Raw genomic sequence first — 26,791 nt, 5'->3', positions numbered from 1 at the left:
TAAACTATTCATTCACTTCCAAATCACTGTTTGCAATCATATTGGGTAGAAACTTGATTTCCCCCCTGGCAAATGTAATATGTATAAAATACCATGCTTTGCACCTTTTCAGCACTCCCAAGAAACAACAGCTACAGTTAACATCAGTGGGAATGTTTAAGTAGTAATTATTTCTTTCTGATGTTGTTCACGTGGATGGGCAAGTGTTATTAGCTCCTACAGACATATCTATAGCATGATTATTTCCATATTGCTGCCGCCCAAGTACTTTTTAATGGGACAAATTGTTACACTTCCAAAAGAAACTCAGCTCATTTCTATGCAAGACTGTAAAAATTAAAACCACACAGTACCTTAACATGATATGGACCTAGCACAATCCAGCCACAGAAGCAATAGCCCAGATAAATCATGGCAGCACAACAGCAAAATCGAATGACATTGGGCAATGCTGCACGTAGTGTCAAAATAAGCAGCTGGAAAAAAATCCCCCCAAATCCATTAGACGTCATCCAGGCATTCAGTACAACTAGGTAGCAACAGAAAATGAAATAAATGCTAACAGCAATATCCAAAAAGATCCTTACATTGTACTTCTGAAAGAAACCTAGGTAGCGAATCACTCCAAGCCACACAAGCATGGTAGAGGTGCCCAACAGGATACTGCAGACATCATAGCTCGTCAGACTCTGTGATTCATAGAAAGACCAAAAAAAAATTAAAAGCCTATCAACCTTTTCTAGCTCCTTTCCTGGCCACAGACATAATTGTGTGATCATGGTGAAACACAAGTTGCCCAGACTGCAGCTCTGCTGGAGTGGGGAGATACTGTTCTAATAGATTAGGAAATCAGTGACTGCTTCTCAAGATGGTGCTTATTAGTATTCCAGGTGTCTCTACAAGCCAGGTAAGGATGAATCATAGTTAAATAGTGTGTAGATCTACAATAAGGAATCTAAAAGCACGGACACTTTTTAGAACAATAAAGTGGGATTTGGTGATGGAGAGTGCCCTCAAGTCATAGCTGACTTATGATGACCCCTGGTGGAATTTTCATAGCAAGAGACTAACAGAGATGGTTTGCCATTGCTGGCCTCTGCAACCCTCGTCTTCGTTTGAGGTCTCCCATCCAATTACTAACCAAGGCCAACCCTGCTTAGCTTCTGAGATCTGACAAAATCAGGCTCACCTGGGCTATCCAGGTCAGGGGTAAAGTGGGATTTACTCATTCCATAAAAATATTTTTTTACGTCTTGTTGGTGATGTTTAGTGCTTTGGTCAGGCATGTGGTAATCTAAATATATTTGATTTACATGTATTTTACATTTGGTGTAGTGGTTATGTGGCCAGTTTGGTATAGGGGTTAAGAGGGGAGGACTCTAATCTGGAGATTAGAGTTTGATTCCCCACTCCTCCACTTGAAGCCAGCGGAGTGACCTTGGGCTAGACACAGTTCTCTGGAGCTCTCTCAGCCCCACCCACCTCACAGGGTGTTCTGTTATGGGAATAATAGTAACATACTTTGTAAACCACTCTGAGTAGACATTAAGTTGTCCTGAAGGGCGGTATATAAATCAAATGTTGTTGTTATATAAATAACAGTATCTGGTCATTTGAAAGATGCCTATAAATGTGTGACATCCCCATGTGTGTAAGTGTAACTGTTCTTGAACTTTTTTTTTTCACTAGGGGAAGGTACTCATACATGTAACCAAAGTGGATGGATTTTAATGCAGTTTTTAATATTTGGAAATTGATTATAGATTTTGAAATTTATTTTTTTTAGTCTTTTTTATATTGATCTTGATATTCTCAAACCCAAGGTTTTTCTTTTCCTTTCATCCTCTTTGGTTACCTGGTTTTCTCTGGGTTGCCCCCCCTTTCCCTCCCACGATCCTTGCTGATATTTTAGACTAGTCATAAGCAAAGGTAGCTTACTGATCTTTATAAGCAAACTGCTCAAAAACATTCAATGTATTAACTGTTTAAGACTGGCAAGCCTAGCCACCCTTATCAGGCAGTGGACAACACTTCTGCTGTGTTAGCAAACAGATAGGTCCTGCTTTTACTAAGGCACAAGTGGTACTGGGAAATGGGAGAACCCATGGATCCTGATGCTATATATGAAGCGCAGGGAGGATTGGTACCCAATAGATTTTAAGCCTGGGTGAACATTTACACTAGACATTGCCTCAGTATTAACTAGCAGGATCCTGTGTACATATGCATGCCATTTTAAATATGTTACTTAGAAGAGTCAAGGTCATCTCCCAAAAGGAGTTTCAAAGTAAGAAGCAAGATTCATAAAACTGTGTTGTCTATGGAAGCATCTTACCTTTGCCTGTATTTCCATCTTTAGCGTAGAACCAATTATAGTTAGGACATCACTAACAATAATCATGATATACCATCCATTGACAAATTCCATCTGATCACTGAAAGATACTTCTTTCTTATAATGATGCAGAGAAAAGGTTACAAATTCCTAACGGGTAGAGGTGAGAAAAAGAAAAATTGAAGACTGAGAGGCTGGAGAGACCCTGTATTAGGAAACCATGTCAAGCTTAACTTACCCTCTGTAGACGAATTCCTTTAATCACAGATCGTGTGCACAGAACCAGTGATGCTAAACATGTCAATATGACAAAGGCATCAAAGATCATCATGTAGTGAGTATTCTTCTGTACTAAGAAAATAAAGTCAGACATATGGTGTTTATTTTTTACAAATTCTGCTTCCTCTCTCCACAAAGTATGTATTTCCATCTGTGTAGGCAAAACGTTGTTTATGAAGTAGTCCTAACTGGTCACTGAAAGGGAGACTGACAGTGCTTAGTGATATTGAAGATTACAGCACACACTGGTATAAGCAAATTTAGTTTGCGAGTCTAACAGTCACTATTCATCAGCAAAAATAACTTCAAAATGAGGCTTCAATATGAAACTGAGGAACTAGAATTGATCAAAAGGTTTGGTACACTCTCCTCCTAAGGGCCTGAACAAGAACTTACAATTCCTTAATCATTACAAGCATTAACTATCTTGGTATCAGACTCTACAGCCATTTCTGGAGTAAGGTAGCTTAGCAAAACTATAGAAATGGCCAATTTTTGCTATTGTGAATGGCTGTTCTTTACTTGATTATACTTGAATTTTCCATTATTTCTTTTCACCCTATACTTTCACAGTCCTGGCAGTTTATTTTTTAGCCCATAGTATCATATAAATATCTGCCTAGTGAAGAACCTACCTGCATCTGACCAAGTGGACTTTAGTCCATAAACGATTATGATAGAATAAAATCTTGTTGATTTTTAAGGTGCCACTAGACTCCCGTTTGTTTTAACTTGTCAGAGTTTTCGGTGAATCTGAAGTAAAACTATGTCTTTAAGTTCATGAATCAGTGTGGCAAAGTGGTGGTTAGAGTGCTGGACTCAGAGCCAAACTACAAGTGACGTCTTACACAGGTTGGACACTAGTCGGTTTCCCTCAAGTTTTGATGGGAAATGTAGGCGCCCTGGTTTTACAGCTTGGCTCTCCATTACAGCTGCAAGACCAGGATGCCTACATTTCCCATCAAAACTTGAGGGAAGCCGACTAGTCTCCAACCTGTGTAAAACATCACTTGTAGTTTGGCTCTAAGGTATGGGAGACCCGAGTTTAAATCCCCAGTCTGCTATGGAAGCTCGCTGGGTGTTCTTGGGCCATTCACAAACTCTAAGCTTAACCTACCTCACAAAATGGAGGAGAAGAGAATGATGTAAACCACTTTGGGCCCCCACTGTGGAGAAAGGCACTGTATAAATGATGTAAATTACTCGCCCCATGGACTTAAAAGTGTACACTCTTGATTTGGTCTATTATACTGATGGAGAGGGTGATCTGGAGGTGGGAGAATTAAAACTTACTCCTTTGTCATGGTCAGATCATTACCTGATATAGTTTAGACTCACTACATCCTCTTCCCTAAGCAGGATTGGTGGACCCATTAAGATGGTCCACCCCAAGTACCTGATGGACCCTGATGGTGCCTTGTCTGAGTTGGGAGATTTCCCTACCTTGGCTGCTAATTCTGTTAATGCCGACTGCTCTTTGGAATAAGGAAATGGCCCAAGCTATTGACACAATCATCCCTAAGCGCTCTCTCCTCCCTGCCCCCCGAACCAAGCAGACTTCATGGTTCACAGGAGAACCGATGGCGATGAAATGGGAAAGACAACAGCTAGAGCACTACTGGCAGAAAACCCAAAGTGAAACTGATCGAACACAGCACAGAGCCCATACAGAGCCCAGCAGAGCTTATTCTGTAGCACTGAGGGCAAAAGGTAGTATTTTTCTGCCACCATTGCATCTGCACATAATCATCCAGCTGAGTTGTTTAGTTTGGTTCAAGGGCTTCTACATGACGGCCCCAGAACTGGACTCTGACCACACGGCTTGCTGTGATCAATTTGCTATTTGCTTTGCAGACAAAATTTCCAACATCTGCTCTGATGCCAGCAAAATTTCCAACAAGTGAGTTAGAAGCCAGCGTGGATGCATAGTCAGATGATGTACCTCTGGCATCTGCTTGTCCAGTTTATATGGATACCTTTCAGCTTGTGAAGCCCAAGGATGTGGACAAGATCCTTGCAGAGGTGAGACTGGCTACCTGTGTTTTCAATCCTTGCCTTTCCTGGCTGATAAATTAGCCAGAGGGGGACCGGCTGATGGTAAGCAGAGTGATAACTGCTCCCTGAGAATAAGAATTGTACCACCTGTGCTCAAGGAGACAGTAATTCATCCTGTGTTGAAAAAATCCTCCCTGAGCCTTACTATGTTGGAGAACTTCTGGACAGTCTTCAATCTTCCATTTTTGAGCAAGATGTTAGATCATGTGGTTGCTTCTCTTGGAAGAGACTGATTTTCTGGATCCATTTCAATCTGGCTTCAGGCCAGGAATTAGACTCCAGACTGCATCGGTTGCCTCAGTTGATGACCTCTACAGAGAACCAGACAAGGGGAGCATGGCCCTGCTAGTTCTGCTGTATCTCTCAGCAGCCTTCAATACCATCAACCACAGTATCCTTCTGGGTCACCTCTCAACCCTGGGACTAAGGGCACCGTAATACAGTGGTTCAAGTCCTTTGAGAGTGATTGGTCTCAGAAGGTGGTACTGGAGGGCTCCTGCTCTGCCCCCATGACCACTGACTTAGAGAGTCCCCAGGGCTGGATTTTATCCCCCATGTTATTTAATATTTACATGAAGCCACTAGGAGAGGTCATCAGGAGGCTTGGGCTACAGGGTCACCAGTCTGACCATTATACCAGCCCTACCTTACTTTTCTATCTAATTCCAAGGATACTGTTGGTGTTATAAACTGGTGTTTGAAGTCAGCAATGGTCTGGATGAGGGTGAACAAGAAGAAACTTAATCTTGACAAGAAAGGTTCTCTGGGTTAGCAAAAAGGCTAACCAACTATGTGAGATCTCCCCTATCTTGGACAGCATTACAGTCTCCCGGAAAGTCAGACCTGTAACTTAGGAAAACTGCTTGACGCAGAGGTCACCTTAGCAAACCAGGTGGCTGTGGAGCCTCAGAGGGCATTTGCCCAGCTTCGGCTGATGTATCAGTTGTGTCCATTCCCGGTTCAATCAGACTATTGCAATGCAATCTGCTTGGGGCTACCCTTGAAGATGGTTGAGAAGCTGCAGCTAGTGCAGAATCCTGTGGCTAGACTGCTGATAGGGTCCCGCTATTGGGAACACATGGCCCTAATATTACAGCAAATACACTGTCTATTTATCTGCTTCCAAACCCAATTCAAAGTGCCGGTTCTATCCTTTAAAGCCTTACATGGGACCAGGGCATCTGAAGGACCATCTTCCCCCACATATTCCTCTCCAGGAGTTGAGATGACAGGGAGAAGTCCTCCTGACCGTCCCAGCAACCAAAGAAGCTCAGCTTCTTTGTGTGTGTATGTACATGTGAGTGTGAGTGTGACTGGTCATGGGGGAGAGCCAGTTTGGTGTAGTAGTTAAGAGCGTGGAACTCTAATCTGGAGAACCGGGTCTGATTCTCCACTCCTCCACTTGAAGCCAGCTGGGGTGACCTTGGGTCAGTTCACAGCTCTTCCAGAGCTCTCTCAGCCCCCACCCACATCACAGGGTGATTACTGTTGTGGGGATAATTATGACATACTTTGTAAACTGTGCGGGCATTAAGTTGTCCTGAAGGGCGGTACATAAATCTATTATTGTTATTGTCAACAACAACAACAACCACCAACCCCCAAACCTACATTGAGATGTGGCTGATACTAGTAGTTGGCAGGATCATGCATAGTCCTCATTTAGAGGTCTGCAGAAGCTAGCACTACATATTACTGCATGGTGACAATAACTGAAAACAGTATTCCCATTTCACCATGTCATTTCCTCAACTCTTCCCCTTCCTGCTGGCTTGGATCCACTGAAGCATTTCCATAGGCAGAAGGATTTCAGGGGGGGGACTGGGGGCTGCAGTGGAGGAGGGAAGTAGTAGTAGTAGTTTATTTTCCACGGTCAATGACCAGCAATTTACAAAAACACCAATAAAAGGTACCACAGAAGAAAATAAAACATCAATAAACCCATTCACAATACCTGGGTAAAATCATTCATGATACAATAGTATAAACTTTAAAATTCTCAGTGGTACAATAAAATCATTCACTTAGACACTAAGGATTTCCTGATCCTTGAAGCAATCCAACCAAATCTGGCCACCTGAAATGTGATCTTAGGATGTCTATCTGAAAAGAAACCCCTCAGAGTGCATATCCTTTGGCTACGGGTAAGGGGCAAAGTTGAAAAAAGAGGAAGAGATTTGCGAAGATTGTTATACACCTTGCAATCAAATATAATGTGTTCTAATGATTCTATCGAGGAGGGAAGTAAGAAAGTCACACTCTCTGCATGGAGACCTTTCCATCAATAGAAATGCTCCAGTGAATCCAAGCCACCTCTGTAATATAAAAACATGTGACATGTTATCGCATGGTGAGTTTCTGTACCCTATACTACTTACTGGTTTATAGTAAACTACCTATTGCTGTTTGTAGAGATGGGGGGGGGTGGGAATCAGTATCACCTTTGTGGTACTCAGAGGTGGGGCATTCTCATTTCAGAGAGGTATTGACCAGGTCAGCAGCAGCACCCTGCTGCTTTCATACACCTAAGCAATGGGCTTAACAAGAGAATAGAAGAAGTTTCTCTTAGGGAGAAGAGTATTTTCACTAATATTTTTGAAACCTTGAGTGGAAATATGGCAACTCCACTTAGAAAGGAAGGTCAGCTATGGCCCTGCTAGAAAAAGGAGTAATTATCACAACTGTGAGAACAGGCAGTCTAACAGGTACTAGGCCACCCTCACAGCAGGAGAGCAGAAATCCCTCCCCAATCTATCACAGGGATGTGACCAGGAAGAACATCAGGTAGAAAAACTTGAATGCTTATGGTTAATGTATCTTAGCAAATTTGCTATACGTGAGGAAAAACCATACAGCAGGAAGCCACTGAATCAAATATTTTGTGAAAATAATATTTTGTGTATGTATAAAAGCATCAGCGCTTAATACGGATATCAGTAGAATACTCCATCTAGTGTACAAATTAAGTAGTTTTGCTATATCACTTCAGTTCCATTAAAATATAAGCTTTAACCTTTTCAGAACGCAATACTCTCATTTCACAGTCTTTCCCCTGTTTCCTTTCCCAGAGCAAGTCTATTTCTAGCATCCCTTTCCTAAAGTCAGAAATCTCAAGTACCAACTTAAATATAGAATGGTTGGCTATGTGGAAATTTCACTTTAAGGGCAGATGTTATCAGGTGATAAACCTGCATTTGTGCCACTGAGTGGAAAGTAGTAGCTCATTCCCAGTGCCCTAGAGTACACACAGGTAATACAAACCTTTGCCAAAAAACACCAATCTCATATATTACATTTGTATAGGTATCCATAAAATATTTTGTGTATACTGCTTACAATCAATATGTGTAGCAGTCCAAGATAAAAGGCCTGCATACATTCAGCCATCCTAAAGAGACAGTGACCTAAAGCATAAAATCAGACTACAGGTATGTAAATAATATCAAGAGGAACCCAAAGTTATCAGTATGAAAGTAGCCTGTGAAGAGAGCAGACAAATTTATCTTCTTTGCTTTCATCTAGTATGGAGCAACACCAAACATACATGAAGTCAAATTGGTACTTACTTGATCCAGAAACATGCCAGTCTTTACATTCCCTGATTGCAATATCGTTGTCTAGGCTTATTTTAATTCTTCCACTATGTGCTTTGTTATCAAACACTATCTGGAGAGGGGGGGGCAAAGAGGGGAAAGAAAAAGATAAAACAGTTATGTTTCAATATAAAGCTATGAGTCCACACACTATACTGACATACTACTAAAACTGGATTATTAAAAGTCTTCTTCATCCGCTCTTCCCCCTTGTTAGAAGTCTTACTTTCCCCCAAAGTTTGGTTCAAAAGGTAGAGTGCACAAATGTCCATACTTGTTTCATGTTATTTCCTGCATGGAAGTGCTTTCCATGTAAATAACAAGTAACTCCTTAACAATATCAGTTTTTATGTTTTAAAAACAGGTCTCTAGCCCTCCTGGCAAAAAGTGTAAGCTTGAAAACTACTGAGGCAACGCTTGCTAAGTCTCAAAAGCCGAAAGTTGCCAAGGGAATGAGGACTCAGTATTCCACATAGCTCCTTGACTACCCATCCCCCATGATCACTGTTTCTGCACATACCTCTTTTCACTAATCTTACTCCTATTCCTCCCCCCCCCCCCCCCGCCCACCACCACCACATTTCCTGAAGAAAGAGATCTCTGGAAAACAACATTCAATGTGCAAAGTGGATTTAAATTCAGAACTGAGTAGTCTTAAAGCAGAACTTGGGAAGTGGAGGGAGGCGCCAATACAACATGCCTCTTGCCTACTGTTATCTATCATAGTCTATACATATTAATAGATGCTTATTTAATAAATTTGCAAATGGTGAAGCAGACTTTCAATGTATATTGTGTACTTTACTTAAATACTTCACAGAGTCCAGTGGCTCTCAAGGTTTCTTGCAAACACAACTAAACAAATTAAATATTAACAGCATTAATAACAGTCATTTGTTAAAATAATTGCAGCAGTAAAATCAAGAATAAACATAAAAACACCAGCAACAAATACATAATTTAACAGCAATAAGAAACACAAAAGAAAAAGTAGGCAATATACAAAGAGCATCAATACTTAGAACCCAGAATATTAAAGAGGACTGTTAAAATGTGGCCAAATAAATGACTCAACAAAAAAACCTGGGTAAATAAGGTCTTAAGCTGGTGCTGAAAACTTTGTAGGCTTGGCTGCAGCTGAAAAACTGGGTAGAGAAAGAGTTCTGTAACTGAGGTGGCACAACAGAAATGGCCCTGTCCCCAGCAGCATGATTCCAATTCTATCAGCATACAGAGCTGATCCTTCAAAGATCATCTTACATAACAGAGAGGTTTCAATGGGATAATAATGGTAAAAGACAGAAGTTATCCTAAGCTAGGGATCACCAGCTGTTAACTCCTGAGGCCTATCTAGCCCTAGCCCTATACAGGTGCAAGGAAGTTGTGTGTGGAAAGGAGGAGCAGCCACAGGACTGCCAGAAGTTCACTTGGAAGAGGCGCTGATATGATTATGGCTCATCATCTCCAGTCCCTTCCAAAGTGACCCTTCAAAACAACTGAAATTTTGCAGCATGGGAACTTTTCAACCAAGCTTCTACTTACTGTCAAGGTAAAATCATAGCAATCTGGAAGTTCATGGTGGCGAACCGTCTGAAGATTGATGGCCTTCAGTTTGAACGTGAGCTGCACAGTCACAAGTCTAGAAGACAGGTTGGCATTTTATTTCTACCATTACCAACCAGGTGCAAGAAAACAAGCAGCTAGCACTGCACCTCACCTATGGAAGTCAAGAGTGAAGTTGAAAGTGCTCCTCCTCAACGTCCCATTTTCCAGTGGCTGCATCAGCTCCACATAAAAGCATTCTGTGAAAAGAACACAAGCACAGGGTGCATGGAAAACCGTTTGGCATCTCACAAGATATAGTTAGCTTTAGGTAAAGGAAATTACTTATTCAGGTCCTTGATGACCTTCATGCATTTTAATCAAGTTAGGTTCTAAATGTTTTGTTTATTTCCTTTGTACAGAAATTCAGCCATAATTTTTATATTACACGTAAGTTTTATGTGCATCCTAGACACACTAGACCACCTCTTGAGGAGATTTTTCAAGTATCTCAGCTCCCCAATTGATTATTGAAGTGGGAAAAAACCTCACATGCAGTTTCATACAGGTTTTCAAGTCAATGGTTACTTATAGAATTTAGAAGCACAAAGAGCTTCTGAGGACCATGCGAAAACTGCTGATTTTCCTGGTGTTATACTCCTCCCAGCAGCCACTTCAAACCCTAGGAAAGTTTATTTCCAGGGTCACAAGCCCCATGTGAAGTAATAGTCACAACAGCAGAAATTCTGAAGTGGGGAGGAAGAATCTGGAAGCTCTCTTACTGCATGTAATGATTTTCTTCTTATTAAATGCATAGATCCTTTATACCTCAGGAATCTGCACAGATGCAACTGAGAGCCAGTTTGGTGTAACAGTAAAGAGCAGTGGGACTCTAATGTGGAAAACTGGGTTTGATTCCCCAGTCCTCCACTTGAAGCCAGCAGGGTGACCTTGGGTCAGTCACAGCTTGCTGGAGCTCTCTCAGCCTCACCCACCTCAAAGGGTGATTGTTGAAGGGATAACAATAACATACTTTGTAAGCCACTCTGAATAGGTGTTAAGTTGTCCTGAAGGGTGGTATATAAATTGAATGTTGTTGTTGTTGTTAATTATTATTATTATAATAAAAGAAAAATACCTTGAACTATAGGAAATCTAGTTTTTTCCAAGCATTAGAAAACCTTTATCCTATTCAACACTCAGTCACTTCCATAAGAAGTAAGGAACCTCACCAGTTTCAATTTCTGGGTCAATATCAAAAGTATCATTTCCAGGGCAGATGGTGCCTCGTTTATAGAAGTACTGGCATACGGCCATTGCTGTCTCTTCTGCTCCTCTCTTCTCATACGCATGGTTTCCAACAGATATGGTGCGCAACTGTAAATACTAAGCCAATGGCAAGAAGTAATTAACATCAACAGAGCATCTGAGAAAATTATTAACATTCAATGAACATTTGCAGGCCAAATGTTTAAAACTTACCTGAATAGAATCAAGCCCTGGTGTCCTATCTAGAGTTTCTTTCAATCAATATATGTCGGCAAAGTCTCCTGTGATGTCAGACAATAACTATACTTTATTGGGTATTCCATTTGCCTTCTCAAACTCTTAGGACAATAATGGATGATTTCCTTAGTCCAATAAGGCACTTTGTACAGGAAGCACAAAACTAAAGCAGGCATCTCTCTTTCACAAAAGAGATCACTGGTGCCACTGATACACAGTAAGATAGCAGCTAACTCCGTCCATACAACTGTCTGTACCCAGTGCATTTTGAATTGGGTTAGTTACCTTATTGACAGCAAGTGCTGAATCCCATTTTGGAAATTATTGCAGCAAAAGACAATGATTGCCCTACCAAATCAGAGGCTAGGAACAGAGGGTTATACTAAAAAAAACCCTTGTTCTGACCCAGTAAGGCAGCTTTTATATTCACACCAATGATGAGCTTTGCTGGGATAATAAAAAATGAGTAGCTGGGCAAGAATAGAGAGAGAATTGCACTACCTCCCCTCCCAACAGCAGTCCAAAATGCTGAGGCATTTCAGGATGCCACAGGGAGGGGGAGGCAAGAAAAATGTGCTCAGTGGGTGGAGTCGTGGTGCTGCAGAAATGTTAGTCTGGATTCACATTCTGATAGTCTGTGAATTGACTTATGGTCCTATATTAAAGAGGACATCACAGACCTGGGTTTAAGTAGTCTTTTTTCACTTAAGGTCAAAACAGATGAGGAGCTGGGAGATCTGTGATCAGATGTTCCCAGCATCTTTTAAAATCTGATTACATTATCAGAGTTATGATAACATAATAGGTGCAACAAAAGCATGTGTGTGTGTGTGAGTCTTCGTTGCAGTGTGTGCGCATGGAACAGAACAAACTTGCACACAAAGCCTGATGTAGCTTTAGAAAAGAAATGTGTCTTTTAGTTGCAGGAACTCCACTGAGGAAAGAGTCGAGATACCAATCTGTGGTGTCTATTTAGTCTAGGATAGTGAGAGATACAAGACGGCACATTCTGCACCCATGGTGGCAAGATGGAGGAAAAGGACAAGGAAAGGAAGGTACGGTGGAAGAAAGAAGGAAGTCCCTGAGAAATCAATCTGTACTTTGGTTTGATCCAGGAACTGAGATGTCTCCTGTTCTAGATGGGGTTGCGCTCTTCCTAAAGGAGCAAGTTCATAGTTTAGGGGTGCTGCTGGACTCAGGCATCCTGTTGAATAAAACGGTGGCAGAAGGGAGCCAGGGGTGCTGCAGCTGTTCCTGGGCAAAAAAAGATCTTTCCATTATGGTGTATGCCCTGGTAACATCAAGATTAGATTACTGCAATGCACTCTGTGTGGGGCTGTCCTTGAAGACTGTCCAGAAGATATAATTGCTACAGAATGCTGCAGTCAGAATGTTGACTGGAGTGTGTCATAGGCACCATATCAGTCCTGTATTGTTCCATGTACACGGATTCCTAATTTGCCTCCCTGCCCAATTCAAGGTGCTGGTATTGACCTTTAAAGATCTTTATGGCTTGGGACCAGCATACTTTAAGGACTGCCTTCTACCATATGAACCTGCCTAACCACTCCAGTAATCTTTACAGGTTCTGCTTCAGGTGTCTCCATCCTCTGAGGCTAGACAGGTGGCAACCTGTGAAAGGGCCTTATTGGTCATGGGGATGCCCTGATGCTGAAACAGGTGGCAACCTGTGAAAGGGCCTTATTGGTCATGGGGATGCCCTGATGCTGAAACTTTGGAACTCTCTCGCTAGGAAGACTGCTGTCTCCCTCTATCATTATCTTCTGCCAGCTGGTGAAAGCTTTTTTGTTTGGTTTGGTATTTCTTCACTAACTCCCTCTCTCTATCTAATACTACTCATATGGCTATCGCCTTAAGCAATATTAAAGAAATTAAAGCGATATTAAGAAATTAAAATGGGAAGAACCTTACTTAATGTCATTTCTCTGGTATTTAATGATTGCCCTTATATATTTTGCCACAGAAAGAGTAACAGATTCATTTGTATTCGACAGTAACCATGTCATCTGCGTTCTCATATTAGGTGTTTTTAAGAGGGGTGATTAAGCTAGCTCTCAACTCATTAAATACAGGACACTCTATAATCATATGTTCAATGGTTTCAATTTTATCATATGGGCATCTGTATGTTCTGTTAGTGGAATTGAGGGCACAGAAGAGAGCCTATTAGCATCTTTTGGTGCCCTGCTTTTAAAAGATCAGGCTAATATGATACAGAGGTTACAAGGGCTGGTCACTACCTTAAAGGACATCAAAATGCAATCAGATTGCAAATCAGATGAACAACCTTCTTCAGCAGAGATGCCTTCAAACAGGCTTTCTTGGGATGAGAGATTATTTCTGCCTTTGAGACCTTTGGATCATAGAGTATCAGATGATATAACTGGGAATCCAGTTTTTACGGAAAAAAGTAATTGACTCAGAATACTATCTTGGGCTGCTACAATGAAGTCAAATGATTTAAAAGAATTTCTGAGATTTGAATTGTGCTACTCCAACATGGGCAAAGGCTAAAGTTTATCTCTCTGGATTTATCTCATATTCATTGTCTGCAATTGATAATGGGGGAAATGGAAGGTATTCTAGAATTGTTTGATCTCAGTAAACCTCAAAGTGAAGATTAGTGAACTGCCCAACAGTTTTCTGTATGCAAAGGTACTACTTTTGGAGTTTAAGGAATTTTCTATAATTCTGGTAAATATCTGTCTTCCACCACATGTTCATATGTCTAAGATCTCCCAGTGCTGGAATCAGTTAGATGTCTACTTGGAGAGTTTAGTTAGACTTCAACCTGCAACAACACTATGTTTGACCAGGGATTTCAATGCTAAGGTTGGAGAGACTCACTAACTCTTATTCGCGCTCCTCCACATTTGTGTGTTTATATGTTTTATTTGGTTGTTTTAAATATTTTATATATTATCATTTTAAATGCTGTTTTAATGTTTGCTGCCTTGATTACCTCAATTTGGGATGAAAGACAGCATAGAAATGTTTTACATAAATAAATAAAATGCTGTTTAAGAGCATATTCTATACAAACAATATACTAAACAGGTTATATACTGTTATATATGAACAGTAATAAACAGGTTACCTGATTTATTGCAAAGAAGATCTGATCATATACATCCACTTGTGTGTACACTGCATAGGTGTCATCCATTCTGTCTGTGTAGCCTTTTAGAAAGAGATGTTTAAAAGCCACTGTGTTTTCTTCTTTAAAAGCAACCACCATTTGATTGCTTAACCCAAAAACTACCAGCTGAAAGCCATATAAAAACCAATGGTTAATGTTTAGATTCCAAAGAAATATACTTTTTAATAGCTGCGTTAAAGTTCCATCATAAGGAATGTTCCATAGATAGAATATTAGATATGGAATCTTTGTATGATTGGAACACGTTGTCAGCAAGTAAGAGGCCTTGTCTTAAGAAAAGATTGCTCCAGAGAAACAGAAGTTTTCCTCAGCTCTGCTGTTGAAAACCAGTACTTTGTTTTTTTTAAAATGCCAGTTCTCATATGTAAGGTTGGACTGATTTCCACCAATTCACCCCTCCCTTTGCAAATCCCCACTAGGCTCTTCCTGGGGGGGGGCACTCTCTCTTTCTCTGGCTAAGTGAGGTGGGCTGTCACATGAGGATCAGGACTCGGGAGAGCCCCTAAAAAGGGTGCTGGCACTCATCATAACCAATGAGTACCATTTTTTTTTAAAAAGCCCTGTTTAAAGCAGCAACGGTGTTAAGCTACCTACATGTTAGTCCAGTTCTGCCACTGAGTTTCCACATGGAAATGGGTTAGGGTTAGGGTTAGGTTAAAGATAAAAGCAAAAACCGTTGTATTGAATACATGACATCTTCATGATGGTTGCACCCACAAAAGCCTTGAACCTATCATACTATTACTATGCGAGTAAATGTAGATCAGAATGTCGATCTTCTACTTCTACGATTCAGAACTACCTGGATGTGTATATTTTCTCAAAAGAAAGCATTAGATCAACAATTTTGAATTAATCTTCTGAAATCAATAATTTCTTGGATTCATGTTTCAGAACAGAAAATAGTTAAACATAAAGATAACTTATTACCAAGCTTTCAGCCTCACCTGGATGGTAACCATTACTATTTTCAAAAGTTGTATCCCAAGCTTCCAGGGCTTTCGCCCTCGGGCCCAGAATTTTTCACATGGGTTCATGAAGAAGAATTTAAGTTTCCTTCTCAGCTGATCTTCCAAAAGCAATTCCTGACAGATTGAAGGTTGCCCTTTGTAGCTGTAAAGATTTTCATCATCATGTGAACTGCAGCTGCTAACAATCACTTCAGGATTTTCCATTGCTGAAACATATAAAACATGGGTTAAGCCACATAGTCCTGAAAAGACTATCAGAGCATTATTCACTTGTGGCAATGGACATATCTAAAATATGATTTGGGGCTAGTACATCTGAGAGATGGATAGCAGATTACAGCCAGATAATTCATGTGAACGTATCTCAAGTACCAGCCAAATCAGATGATCAGGCTGTTGAATCATCAAGAAAGTATAACAGAGAGGAATAAATGTGTTAAATGAAGAAAAGTTAGTTCACTCAGAGTTCCCACGCTTCAGTCACAGAAAGCACTATTTTTAGAGCCATATTAAGGAAACATTCTGCATAAACACAGTATTTTGCAGAGTGCATGTCATTTTCCCAGGTTTTTAAAAATTTGACCTTTGGATATACTTGGATTGTTTAATTCAATCTGGAAAGCCTGATTTATTATACTCCCATGTGAAGACTTTTTAAAACAAAATTGTGGTTCTTAAATTCTTAGTATGTCATGCAGAGAAGTTTTGAAAGTTCATTACTATCACCTTTGCTTGCAAATGTTTATTTGGAGCTTACCTTTGTTTCTTGTAATACTCACCTTCTTGCAAAGTCAGGAACATATGACAAGTTGACAACCCTCACCTATATACAATCCCAAGATACTGGTGCAGTCTATTGCACCTCATGCACACTGTTACCAAGATAACAGATTCTTCAAATGCTGAAAAACTAAGAAAAAAGTCTACACATACCCACAAATTACTGTAATTTATTTCTGAGACCATCTGTGAAGCAGCCCTTGATCCTGTATTTCTCAAATTCCTTAAGGGCAAAAGAGATGTGAGTGTACATCTGTCTCTTAGCTGAGTGGCTAGCTGGGAGCAAACCAGTCTTTTCAGCTGGTTAGCAACAGGATGAGGGCAAAAAATGTCTCCATTGCTGCATTTGTGCAGCAAAGGAAATAGTACCAGTCCAGGGGGACCCATTCAGAACCAGCAACTCCCCAAAGCAGCTTTTGAAGGGTCCTGAAGGGCTGTAGAAGAGAGAGAAACTTTTGGAAACCTGAATATACATGTGGAACTCCACAACTTTCTCTTTGGGTCCTGTTCTATCAGAGGCCCTAGAAAATAAATTAGGAAACACACATCCCACACATAAACATAATCCAAAAGAGACAGATCAAGATGGGTAGCCATGTTGTTGTTGTTATTGTTATTATTATTAATTAATTAAATTTATAGTCTGCAAGCGAGCTCATGGCGAATTACAACATACAAATAAATACAATAAATAAAACAGTAAAATCACAGATCACAAGATCCAAGAGCCACAACGTAAATTCCCGGTGTTCCAGGACGAGCTTCCCTTCACCCTTCCCTGCAACCTATGTAAGGAGAAGAGAGGGGGTGGAGACGTGAGTTGATACTCAGTTGGTCACTACTTGTACGTGGGAGGGCAGATGGTCATATTGCCGCTCCCGCCCCCCACTGGTAGGAGACTGGCAGGGAGGCTGATTTACTGGATCTAAATGCTGGCCTCAACCAAATGCCTGGTGGAACATCTCTGTCTTGCAGGCCTGCCAGAAGGACACAAGGTCTTGGTGGGCCCGAGTGTTTTCCATCAGAGAGTTTCACCAGGTAGGGGCCAAGACCAAAAACACCCTGGCCCTGATCGAGGCCAGTCCAGCCTCCCTGGGGCCAGGGACCACCAGTAGGTATTTTCCTGCTGATCTAAGTGCTCTCTGGGGCACATACGGGGAGAGGCGGTCCCTCAGGTATGCTGAGGTGTTAGTTAGAAAAGAGCAAGAGTCCGGTAGCACCTACAAGACTAACAGAATGTGTGGTAGGGTATGTACTTTCACGAGTCACAGCTCACTTCTGGACTCTTGCTCTTTTCTACATAATCCAAAGACCTTGGAAAAACCTGCCTTAATTCAACTTCTACTTGCAATACAAAGTGTCATAGAGATGCTTAAGACTTGAGATGCCTTACATTTAGCTCCCTTACCCCTATCTCTTGCACAGAGCATGTGAATTATTTAGCATTTTATCTGTAGCAGTGTTAGAAACATACCAAGAATGTGCTATTGGACTGCAGCACACCAATTTCCGATAAGGTGATACCCAATCCTAGACATATATGGTCAGCATGTACACTGGGAATGACTCTCAAGTCATTTCTGTGTGACTACTCCAGAGTAACAGTACATAATAGAACTAGGTGATTATGGCCTAATACCGCTGGATCTTTTAGACTTATTGTATAATACAGGAAAAAATAGCAGCAGGACTACAAAGACGCTATTTTTACTCCCACCATGATATTCTAAGTTTGGGCCATAAGTGGAGATGATGAAGCATACTTATGTACTGCACATTTCGTCCTTATGCACACCAAGGGTTGGCTCCAGACCGAACTGGCAATTTCCACCAATTATCCCTACCCACTGCAGATTCCTCTCATGTAATTCCTCAGGGGACCCTATCCCCCAGGAACAGCAGTTTGTGCACATCAATGGTAGGAACATTTGATTCTTCTGAAAGAAACTTTAGTTTAGGTCCCATCTTGAAACCGGAAATCCCAAATCCCATATCTGCAGTTGCACATGACTACAAGGCTCAATATGCACCTGACAAGCATTCTACACTGCGGTTCATCATTCACACCACCGCCGACAGAAGAAATGTCATGCCGTTACAAGGGTGCCAGTATCACATTCCATCTATCAAATCCTGCCCGTCTTCCAAGAAGGCCAGGCAGTACACACGAGTCTTCCCACCTCCATTTTATCCTCATAGTAACAAGGAAGTAGGCTAGACTGTGACAGGGTGGCAGGCTGGCCCAAGCAAGCAGCATATTTCTTGGCCAAAGGGTGGTTTGAACCCAGTCCCACTTGGGCAAGCATTACATCAGTGACACTGCAAGTTAAAACAGGAAAGAATTTTCTGTTCACCTTCAATGCTGGGAACATGACAAAAATGAGCAATGCAAAGTTCACTAGTTGCCGGACACTTCATCTGTTGCCCCCACTGCATCCTTAAGGGATGTGATTAGTAATATTTATTTTTCTTTACCAACTACAGATAACAAAGTGCTGATTGGAAGTGCTTTCTAGGACATGCCCTGCGCCCCAAGGGTCACTAAAAGTTTCTTTAATGAGAGCTATTTCTGAATGAAAAATATCCTGAGCTACTATAACATGATGTGTGGGTGTAAAAGCTCCCTATTCATATATTAAATTTAGTGTCCACAATAAACGACCCCCCACCAGCTAAAACCAGGACAAGCTATTTTTCAGCAGTCAGTAAGCAACCAGTAACTCTCAAGTTATCTGTTGGAGAGTACTGCATGGCATATACACAGCTTCCCTATTTTCTCTGTTAATTCTAATTCTTGGGTTTCTCCCCTAGACCCTTAAACTAGCTCACAGCAAACAGAAGCCAAACCTAACATGAAGGATTTGGTTAATAGCCATCAGGCACACAGGCCTCACTGAATGTATTTCTGAGATCAGCATATCATAAACATATACAATACAGCTCCAGTTGCCTTGCCTGAAAAGTTTTTATATCCTTAGTATTTGCTTGTGGCTTGGGGGCGTTTGATGACAATGGTGCATGCTGGATGGGCAGTAGCAGATTAAAGGTTAAGAACCAGTGGGGGAGACGGTACCGGATTAGTCAGGCTCAGTAAGCAGCCTCTTATAATACACCCTTCAGTTTTTGTTACTTTTGCATACCCCCTTTCCCCCCCAAAGAGCTCCAAATAGCCTCATAGCAACCTTATAAGGTAGGATGATTATATAGCAAGTTAGTAACTCACTGAGAGAGCATCCAACTCAACAAGGATCTGAATTTGGGCTTCCCACACTGAAAGCCAGTGAGGTGCAACGAGTAACAGAGTAGGATGGGGGAGACCCAGATTCAAATCCCCACTTAGCTATGCAGCCTAATAGGCTAGTTATGTTCTTATTTGTTCTCCCTCTCTCTGAAAGCAACCATGTGTGCCCCCCTAAGCGCCCTGCAGCAACTGCACGATAAAAAGGGGTTAGTAGGTGACAAGCCCAGCATTCTATTCCACACTGCTCAAATCGCCTACAATCAAGAGTACATGTCCGGTATCTGAAGAAGTGAGCTGTGACTCATGAAAGCTCATACCCTACCACAGATTTTGTTAGTCTTATAGGTGCTTCTGAACTCTTGCTCTTTTCTACTGCTACAGACAGACTAACATGGCTACCCATTTTAAAAAATTCAAAAGATGGTTTAAGAACATAAGAGAAGCCATGTTGGATCAGGCCACTGGCCCATCCAGTCCAACACTCTGTGTCACACAGTGGCCAAAAAAACCAGGTGTCATCAGGAGGTCTGCCAGTGGGGAAGGGACAGTAGAAGCCCTCCCGCTGTTGCCCCTTCAAACACCAAGAATACAGAGCATCACTGCCCTAGACAGAGAGTTCCATCTATACCTTGTGGCTAACAGCCACTGGTGGACCTCTGCTCCATATGTTTATCCAATCCCCTCTTGAAGCTGTCTATGCTTGAAGCTGCCACCACCTCCTGTGGCAGTGAATTCCATGTGTTAATCACCCTTTGGGTGAAGAAGTACTTCCTTTTATGCATTCTAACCCAACTGCTCAGCAATTTCATTGAGTGCCCACGAGTTCTTGTATTGGGAGAAAGGGAGAAAAATACTTCTCTCTCTACCTTCTCTATCTGATGCATAATTTCATAAACCTCTATCATGTCACCCCTCAGTCGTCGTTTCTCGAAGCTAAAGAGCCCCAAGCGCTTTAACCTTTCTTCATAGGGGAAATGTTCCATCCTTTTAATCATTCTAGTTGCCCTTCTAGTAAACCCTTTGCAGTTTATTGGCCAAGAAATAATACAGCTTTATCATATTTCATTGAGGACTTTGCGGTAGTAATATAGATCACAAATCATCAGCATCTCCAATGAAATGGAGTCAAGCGATTTTTTTTTAAAAGGGATATATAATTAGCATACCTCCTGGTTGACATATAAGCACCCAACAAGTTCTACTGGACTGTTCACTCTTCATTCAGTTTGAGCCTGAGTTCATGGGGCCTTGGGCCTTAAGCCCAGCCAGCACCTATTACCACTGCCACCTCCCTGCTCTGATATGTTAAACCTTAAGGGGGGAAAGGGGTCTTCAGCAATCACGAAGTGCATTTCCTCTAAGTGCTCTATCATTGCTAAGTGACCATGACCCATTCCAGGGCAGCACATTCGAGATTGGTATTGGGATCCCCAGGGTATCTAAACAGACTGCACTCTCCCAGTATTTACAATCATTAAGGGAAAAGAAGTTTACTTTAATCTGCATTCCCTTTTCTTCTACAAACTTTCTAATAGCTATCTGAGCTACCGGAATGAGCAAATTATAATATTTAATTTCTCCGGCTGATTCCCGAAGCGCTTAAAGTGGCAGGAACAAGACCGGTCAGTCCCTGGGGGGCAGACTGCTCCAGTTCCTAACCCAGTCCCGTAACTCCGTCATTCTAAAGAAAGCGCAAGGGAGAAATCTTTCCCCGTGATCTTGACAGCCTACAGGATCTTGCCTCCAGACAGTTTCCCGTGCTTCCTGGGGCGAGGAACCAGAGCGCAGGCAAGCCGAGACTGACCTTTCGAAGGATACCGAGAGAAGCAGTGCATTTCGCAGCCGATTTCTCCCCTCCCTTCCATGAGCTCCTTCCCTGACAAGCTTTTTCCGCGCATCGGCTCATGCGCTTGCTACTAGTCAGAAGCCTGGTCCGCTCAAACGGCCAGGCTGCCTTACATAAGAGGCGGGGAGAGCTCTTATTAGCATTTCTGCGAGGTGCAAAACCGGAGGACACCTGATACCTGCGCCGAGAGGGAGCCGCTCACCTGCAGCCGCTGGCGAAGCGCAGAGTCTCAGGAGGCGCCGCGAGCTCAGTGGGGAGCCGGCGCCATGGCCGAGCGCGCGGGTCTCATCGGCCCAGAGGTCGAGGGAGTGGCGCCTGAACCCGCGGACCACCGAGCCCAGGAGCAGCCGGCAGGGCTGCCTCGGGGGAGCAACTGCGGCAGCCCCGGCCGAAGACGCGCCGCGTGACTGGCGGCAGCTCCTGCGGCCTCCGCCTCCCGCCGGCAACGTGACCCGGTCTCAGCCCTGCCTCCTGCCTCGCGCGAACCTTAAAGGAAGCGGCTCCTCTCCTGTGGCTGGCCCCAAATGATGTTCTGGTGCGGCAGGCTAGCAGTGTAACTCTGTGGAGAGTGGACTTCAATGGACTTGGTCTGGAGTAACTCACCATAGTCTTTTGCAATAGACGAGCACTCTGAAGCCTGGCCTAGCCTTCGAGATCTCCTGGGTGCTCCCCTCAGGCTTCTAATCAGCTTTCACGTTCTAAAATGGGATATCAAGGCTCAGGGATAACGCCACTTCTCCCTGTATCTGACGAAGGGAGCTCTGACTCTCAAAAGCTTACGCCCTGAAATCTTGTTGGTCTTTAAGGTGCCTCTGGACTCAAGTCCTCACGTTGTAAAAGGCATTCCTGAGCAACATGCGGGCCCTCTCTGAAGCACGAATATTCCCCCTCCACTCTGACCTGATCTTGGTGGTAGTGGAGAGTGCTCTCAATTTCAATTGCTCTCCTGTCCACAGAGATCAGTTCTGGAGAAAATGGCAGCTTTGGAGGGTGGACTGCATGGCACCACAACCCTGCTGAGCTCTTTTCTGTCCCTCAACTCGGCCCTCCTCACGCTTCCCACAGATCTCCAAGAATTCCCCAACCTGGAGCTAGCAGTCCTAGGTGACTCAATACCAGTTTCGCTCTGTCAATTTATCTCTGCGCTTCTACCTGTGAATACTGTAGTTTTAGAAATGTTTGCTGTAAATCTTGCAGTTGTTTGTCCCTATCCAATGGACCGGTACAGATGAGGTTGTTTATCAGGGCTTGGCTGCAAACAATGAATCGTGGCATTTTTAGACAGACTGTGCCCTGCCAGCAACAAACCCCAGTCCAGTTCTTTTCTGATATGCACCCAAGTGACACCATCACAGGATTCGGTAACATTTGTCTTGCCGTCAAGGGCTCATTCCCCTGCACTTATTGGTAGGCTGCCTTTAGCTTGAAGTGTCACACTTTGGGCTGCAGGCCTGATGTCACCCTATCAATAAACTTTTCAAAAGAATATGGCATTATATGGCTTTTACGAGAACATCATTATATGTAGCAACATTTCATCAGATTGGGTGTATGCAAGAAAGTATACAGAGTACTTTTGTTTTAAGTCTTTAATGAAATTTCCCTTTCATTCACAAACTTGCAATTATGAAGAGCAATCTCTTGACAATGGGGAGGAAAGAGAAGGGAGACTCTGAATAGCTCCATTGATTGTATCTGAATAGTGCAGCCAAAATAAATCTCAGATATAATTAAGCTATTAAAGTTATTAGCTGGTCTTCAGAGAAACGCTGCAAGTCAGGCGCGGGCAGGAAGGTAGAATAGAAAACATTTTGCTTTAATGCTGGTATAAAAGAAGCGCAGGAGATTTTATTATATTGCTTTCCCCCCCTTAATACAGCTACGGAAACAATGGCTTTAAAAATTATACAGGAAGAAAATTATACAGGAAGGTGCAATGCCAAAGCTTAAGAAAGATCTGAATATGGACAGAGACTTCAACAGAGCCAGCAGTCCCCAAAATCCACCTCCACCTTTCACATCGACGGTTTTCTCAAAGCAAAGGCAGTGCATGCTGGGAATTGAAGTCCGCTTGAGGTTCCTACCATAAGTTGGGAGGCTTTGCCTACCAGCGTCCAATGGCTCTGCCCTTCAGAAGGGGCGGGATAAACCTAAAGAATGCGCATTGGCTTTTGCAACAGCCAATCCTGAGTTTCTGTTGACCTTAGCAACCGAACGACGCCGGCAGTGTACAGATAGCGTTAAGACTGGACAGTCTAAAGCAGTAGAGTGAGAGAGAGACTTGCCGGCAGGTAAGCGGAGAGGGAGAAATGTGAATATGATGCAGCGGGGGAGCTTTCAGCCCCGAGTTTGAAACCCTCAGAAGAATCCTGTGTCTTTCCTTGAAAAGACATTTTAACGATGCTGTGCACTCGTTAGTTTATTCCTCCTCACCTCCCTGTTGATGGGGAGCAAGCGATTTCTCACAGGCCTCCGTCAGGTCCAGAGCTGAATTCTTGAAAACGTGCTTGGCATAGCAAAAATGAACTTGACAAATCTTTGCCTTGTCAACTCTAGGAAGCGGGGGACATGAGGAGTTGCTTTGGAATCAGAAATCATCATCATCTTTAGCTAGTGTAGTGTAGTAGAATGTTGGATTAGGACTTGGAATATCCTCTCTGCCGAATATCCTCTCTGCCGTGAAGCTCCCTGGGTGGCTTAGAAACAAACCTGGCGGATTGGGTGTTTGTGAGGATAAAATGGGGGAGAGAGCTTTAGTGACTTAAATGGGTTGTTTGCCTTGGTTTGGATGCTGTTGGGAAGCTAGTGTTTCTCCGGCTTCTCCATAGCATCTTGATGCTTCCATGCACCTGCAGATTTTCCCCATCTTTCCTAAACTTGCTTTGCTGTGATGGTTCAAGAAAGATTGCAGCAAAGCAGAATGGTGCCCATTTGGACAGGAAAGTCCAGATCTTCCTGGCCTCACCCACATAGGCACTATTTTCCTTGCCCAAGTCCTCTACATTACTCCTTGTTTTTTGTTTCATTTTTGAATCAGAAACTGTCATATCATTATAGTGTTAGAAGAATCTGACAAATTCTTTGCATTCCAAGCTTTCATTTTGAAGGGGAAAAAAGCCTCTAGTCCCTTTCATTGACAAGATATACTTTCCCTCTTACATTTCTGTACTGAAAGGGACTTTTAAAAAAATTAAATCTGGGAATTCAGAGAACCTAATAGATTCTTATAATATTTAAACACTGTTATGGTATGTAAATTGCTGATTAAAAAAATAGTACTCAGGAAATAAGAACCTGGTCAAGGAAAAGGCAGGGAACCCTACCATGTGAAAGCCCCATTGCCTTGACAGCAGCAACCGCACAAGCTCCCCCTGTAGAAAAAACACCTTTGTATTTAACCCATTTCAATCTGGTTTCAGGACTGGGATTAGAACTGAGACAGCTTTGTTTGCACAGGTGGATGATCTTCATTCAAAGACGGACAGGGGAAAATTGTTGATACTGTGAGATATATCAGTGACCTTTTAGTCGAGGAGAGGGAGGTATTTAGGAGCTTTGTTTTATTTTGTTTTAACCTGTAACATGGTCATTATTACCTGTAAACTAAGCCAAGAGGAAAGGTGGGTTACAAATATTTTAATTAAGAAATATGTATATTGCTCTGAGCTCCTTGAAGGAAAGGTTGGATAAGAATATACTAGATAATCTAGCTCAGTATTACCAGCTACGAATGGGAAAAACCCTTTTTGTGGTGTCCCCATATAAGACCCATTGAAGTAGAGATGCTAGGCTAGTGACTAATTCTATGATCTCATACATGCAAATTATTTGCTCTGCTTCTAACATATGTCCACTTAATCTGGATATAAGAGCATGAACAAGAACTGCAGATCTGCACAGGTGTTTTGACAAGGTTCAGACTGATTGATTCAGCACATTTGAATCTGCAGGGCAAGTGACATTTGTGCTGCTGTTCTCAGTGACACATGGCCAGGTGCAGAGGGTAGGACCAATTACTAGGTCAGCAACAATGGCACTATATAGAGAGGAATTTAACACAAAACCCTTACAGTGCCATGTCTGTTTTAGAAGTCATGTTTCCTACACTTTTTCACTATAGCACCAACCAGACAGTGACTGAGAATCCAAACAAAATGCCATTAGAGTGGGGGGGGGCGGCGGAGGGGGGAGGATCTAAAGAGAAAAGAAAGAGAAAATAGGGAACGACATATGCAGAATAATATTTTAGATGGGGAAAGTAGACTTACTAACTGAGAAATACAGGATTAGTGCAAGCATAATGCAAAAAGGAATAAGACATGCATTTTTTAAATATACGAACTGCAGCTACAAATGGGAGTATATGACAATCAAAATGATTCTGCTACTGAGTAAAAAAAAATCACCCTTAAAATCTTCATATGACAACTTAAAAATTGATGTATAATATAAGGTGACTTCCACATGGGGGTGGGATTTTGTAGTTTGGAGATAAAGCGCAGCAGAAATGAGGCTTCCACATTGCAGGCTTCCCACAATTTTCCTGCCCTAGTCCTCCAACAGCCCCCCTCCTATGCTACCAGGACTTTTGGAATTTAAAAAAATGGCACTAGAATATCATTATATCAATATACCATTGTAGCTATAGACATAGCAGGTCCTCTGAATTTCCAGCTTTCATTTAAAAAAGTAAGTCTATAGCCCCTTCCCTTGTGGAGATATAAGGAAAAAGGTATATCTTCATAAGAGAGAGCCAGTTTGGTGTAGTGGTTAAGAGTGTGGGACTTTAATTGGGAGAGTCAGGTTTGATTCCCCACTCCTCCACTTGAAGCCAGCCGAGTGACCTTGGGCTAGTAATAGCTTTCTGAAGTTCTCTTAGCCCCACCCACCTCACAGGGTGTTTTGTAGCGGGGATAATAATGACATACTTTGTAAACTGCTATGAGTGGGCATTAAGTTGTCTTGAAGGGTGGTATATAAATCAAATGTTTATTATTATTATTATCATTATCATCATCATCATCATTATTATTATTAGGGAAGGGGCTAGATACTTTTTAAAAAATGAAAGCTGAGAATTCAGACATGCTATGATGCCCCCCCTTCACCATTCCCTATGAGGATGATTTCCCCACCAAAATTCAGTTTGCCTGATTCTGCTGAGGAGCCCCATGTAGTGTGCCAGTCTTCATGGTTTGAAAGTCTGTTTGTCCCACTCTGGTAGTCAGATATAATCTTGGCTTTTTAGCCCAGCCCAGGAGCTTGATGGGAAGAAGCAGGAGCCCTCTTCCTTTTTGTTGGAAATAGCACTGGAGACTGTATAACGTTCAAAAGGAAATAGCAACTTTATTTAACAGGCAGGGATTGAATAAGTGTAGTCAGGGAATGAAAATGCTGAGGTAAAGTTTTGTTGGTAGCGCAGAATACACTTTAAGTAACAGGAAAAATATTTTCTTTGAAGC

At 42.2% G+C, this 26,791-nt stretch overlaps 2 protein-coding genes across 3 annotated transcripts in view; one reads left to right on the top strand and one right to left on the bottom strand.

Annotated features, from left to right (window-relative positions):
- The window catches only part of MCOLN3 (mucolipin TRP cation channel 3), a 28,788-nt gene extending 7,124 nt beyond the window's left edge, over positions 1-21,664 (bottom strand). For both annotated transcript variants that reach the window (XM_054980262.1, XM_054980261.1), the window contains exons 1-11: positions 21,532-21,664; positions 15,439-15,668; positions 14,429-14,596; positions 11,037-11,190; positions 9,980-10,064; positions 9,805-9,901; positions 8,236-8,335; positions 2,574-2,686; positions 2,336-2,485; positions 588-689; positions 354-476 (exon numbers count right to left, since the gene is read on the bottom strand). In XM_054980262.1, coding sequence (XP_054836237.1) covers positions 354-476; positions 588-689; positions 2,336-2,485; positions 2,574-2,686; positions 8,236-8,335; positions 9,805-9,901; positions 9,980-10,064; positions 11,037-11,190; positions 14,429-14,596; positions 15,439-15,666 — 1,320 coding nt within the window. In that variant the 5' untranslated portion in view covers positions 15,667-15,668; positions 21,532-21,664. The remainder of the gene's footprint in view (positions 1-353; positions 477-587; positions 690-2,335; positions 2,486-2,573; positions 2,687-8,235; positions 8,336-9,804; positions 9,902-9,979; positions 10,065-11,036; positions 11,191-14,428; positions 14,597-15,438; positions 15,669-21,531) is intronic.
- A 1,914-nt stretch (positions 21,665-23,578) lies between these two features.
- The window catches only part of DNAI3 (dynein axonemal intermediate chain 3), a 60,992-nt gene continuing 57,779 nt past the window's right edge, over positions 23,579-26,791 (top strand). The window contains exon 1 of the mRNA XM_054980740.1: positions 23,579-23,620. The gene's annotated coding sequence lies outside the window, so the exon portion shown is untranslated. The remainder of the gene's footprint in view (positions 23,621-26,791) is intronic.

The sequence above is a fragment of the Eublepharis macularius genome, chromosome 5 (genome assembly GCF_028583425.1).
Source record: "Eublepharis macularius isolate TG4126 chromosome 5, MPM_Emac_v1.0, whole genome shotgun sequence".
In the NCBI taxonomy this organism is placed as follows: domain Eukaryota; kingdom Metazoa; phylum Chordata; class Lepidosauria; order Squamata; family Eublepharidae; genus Eublepharis; species Eublepharis macularius.
Note: the sequence above shows the minus strand (reverse complement) of the source record. Positions and strands in the feature narration are given on the sequence as shown.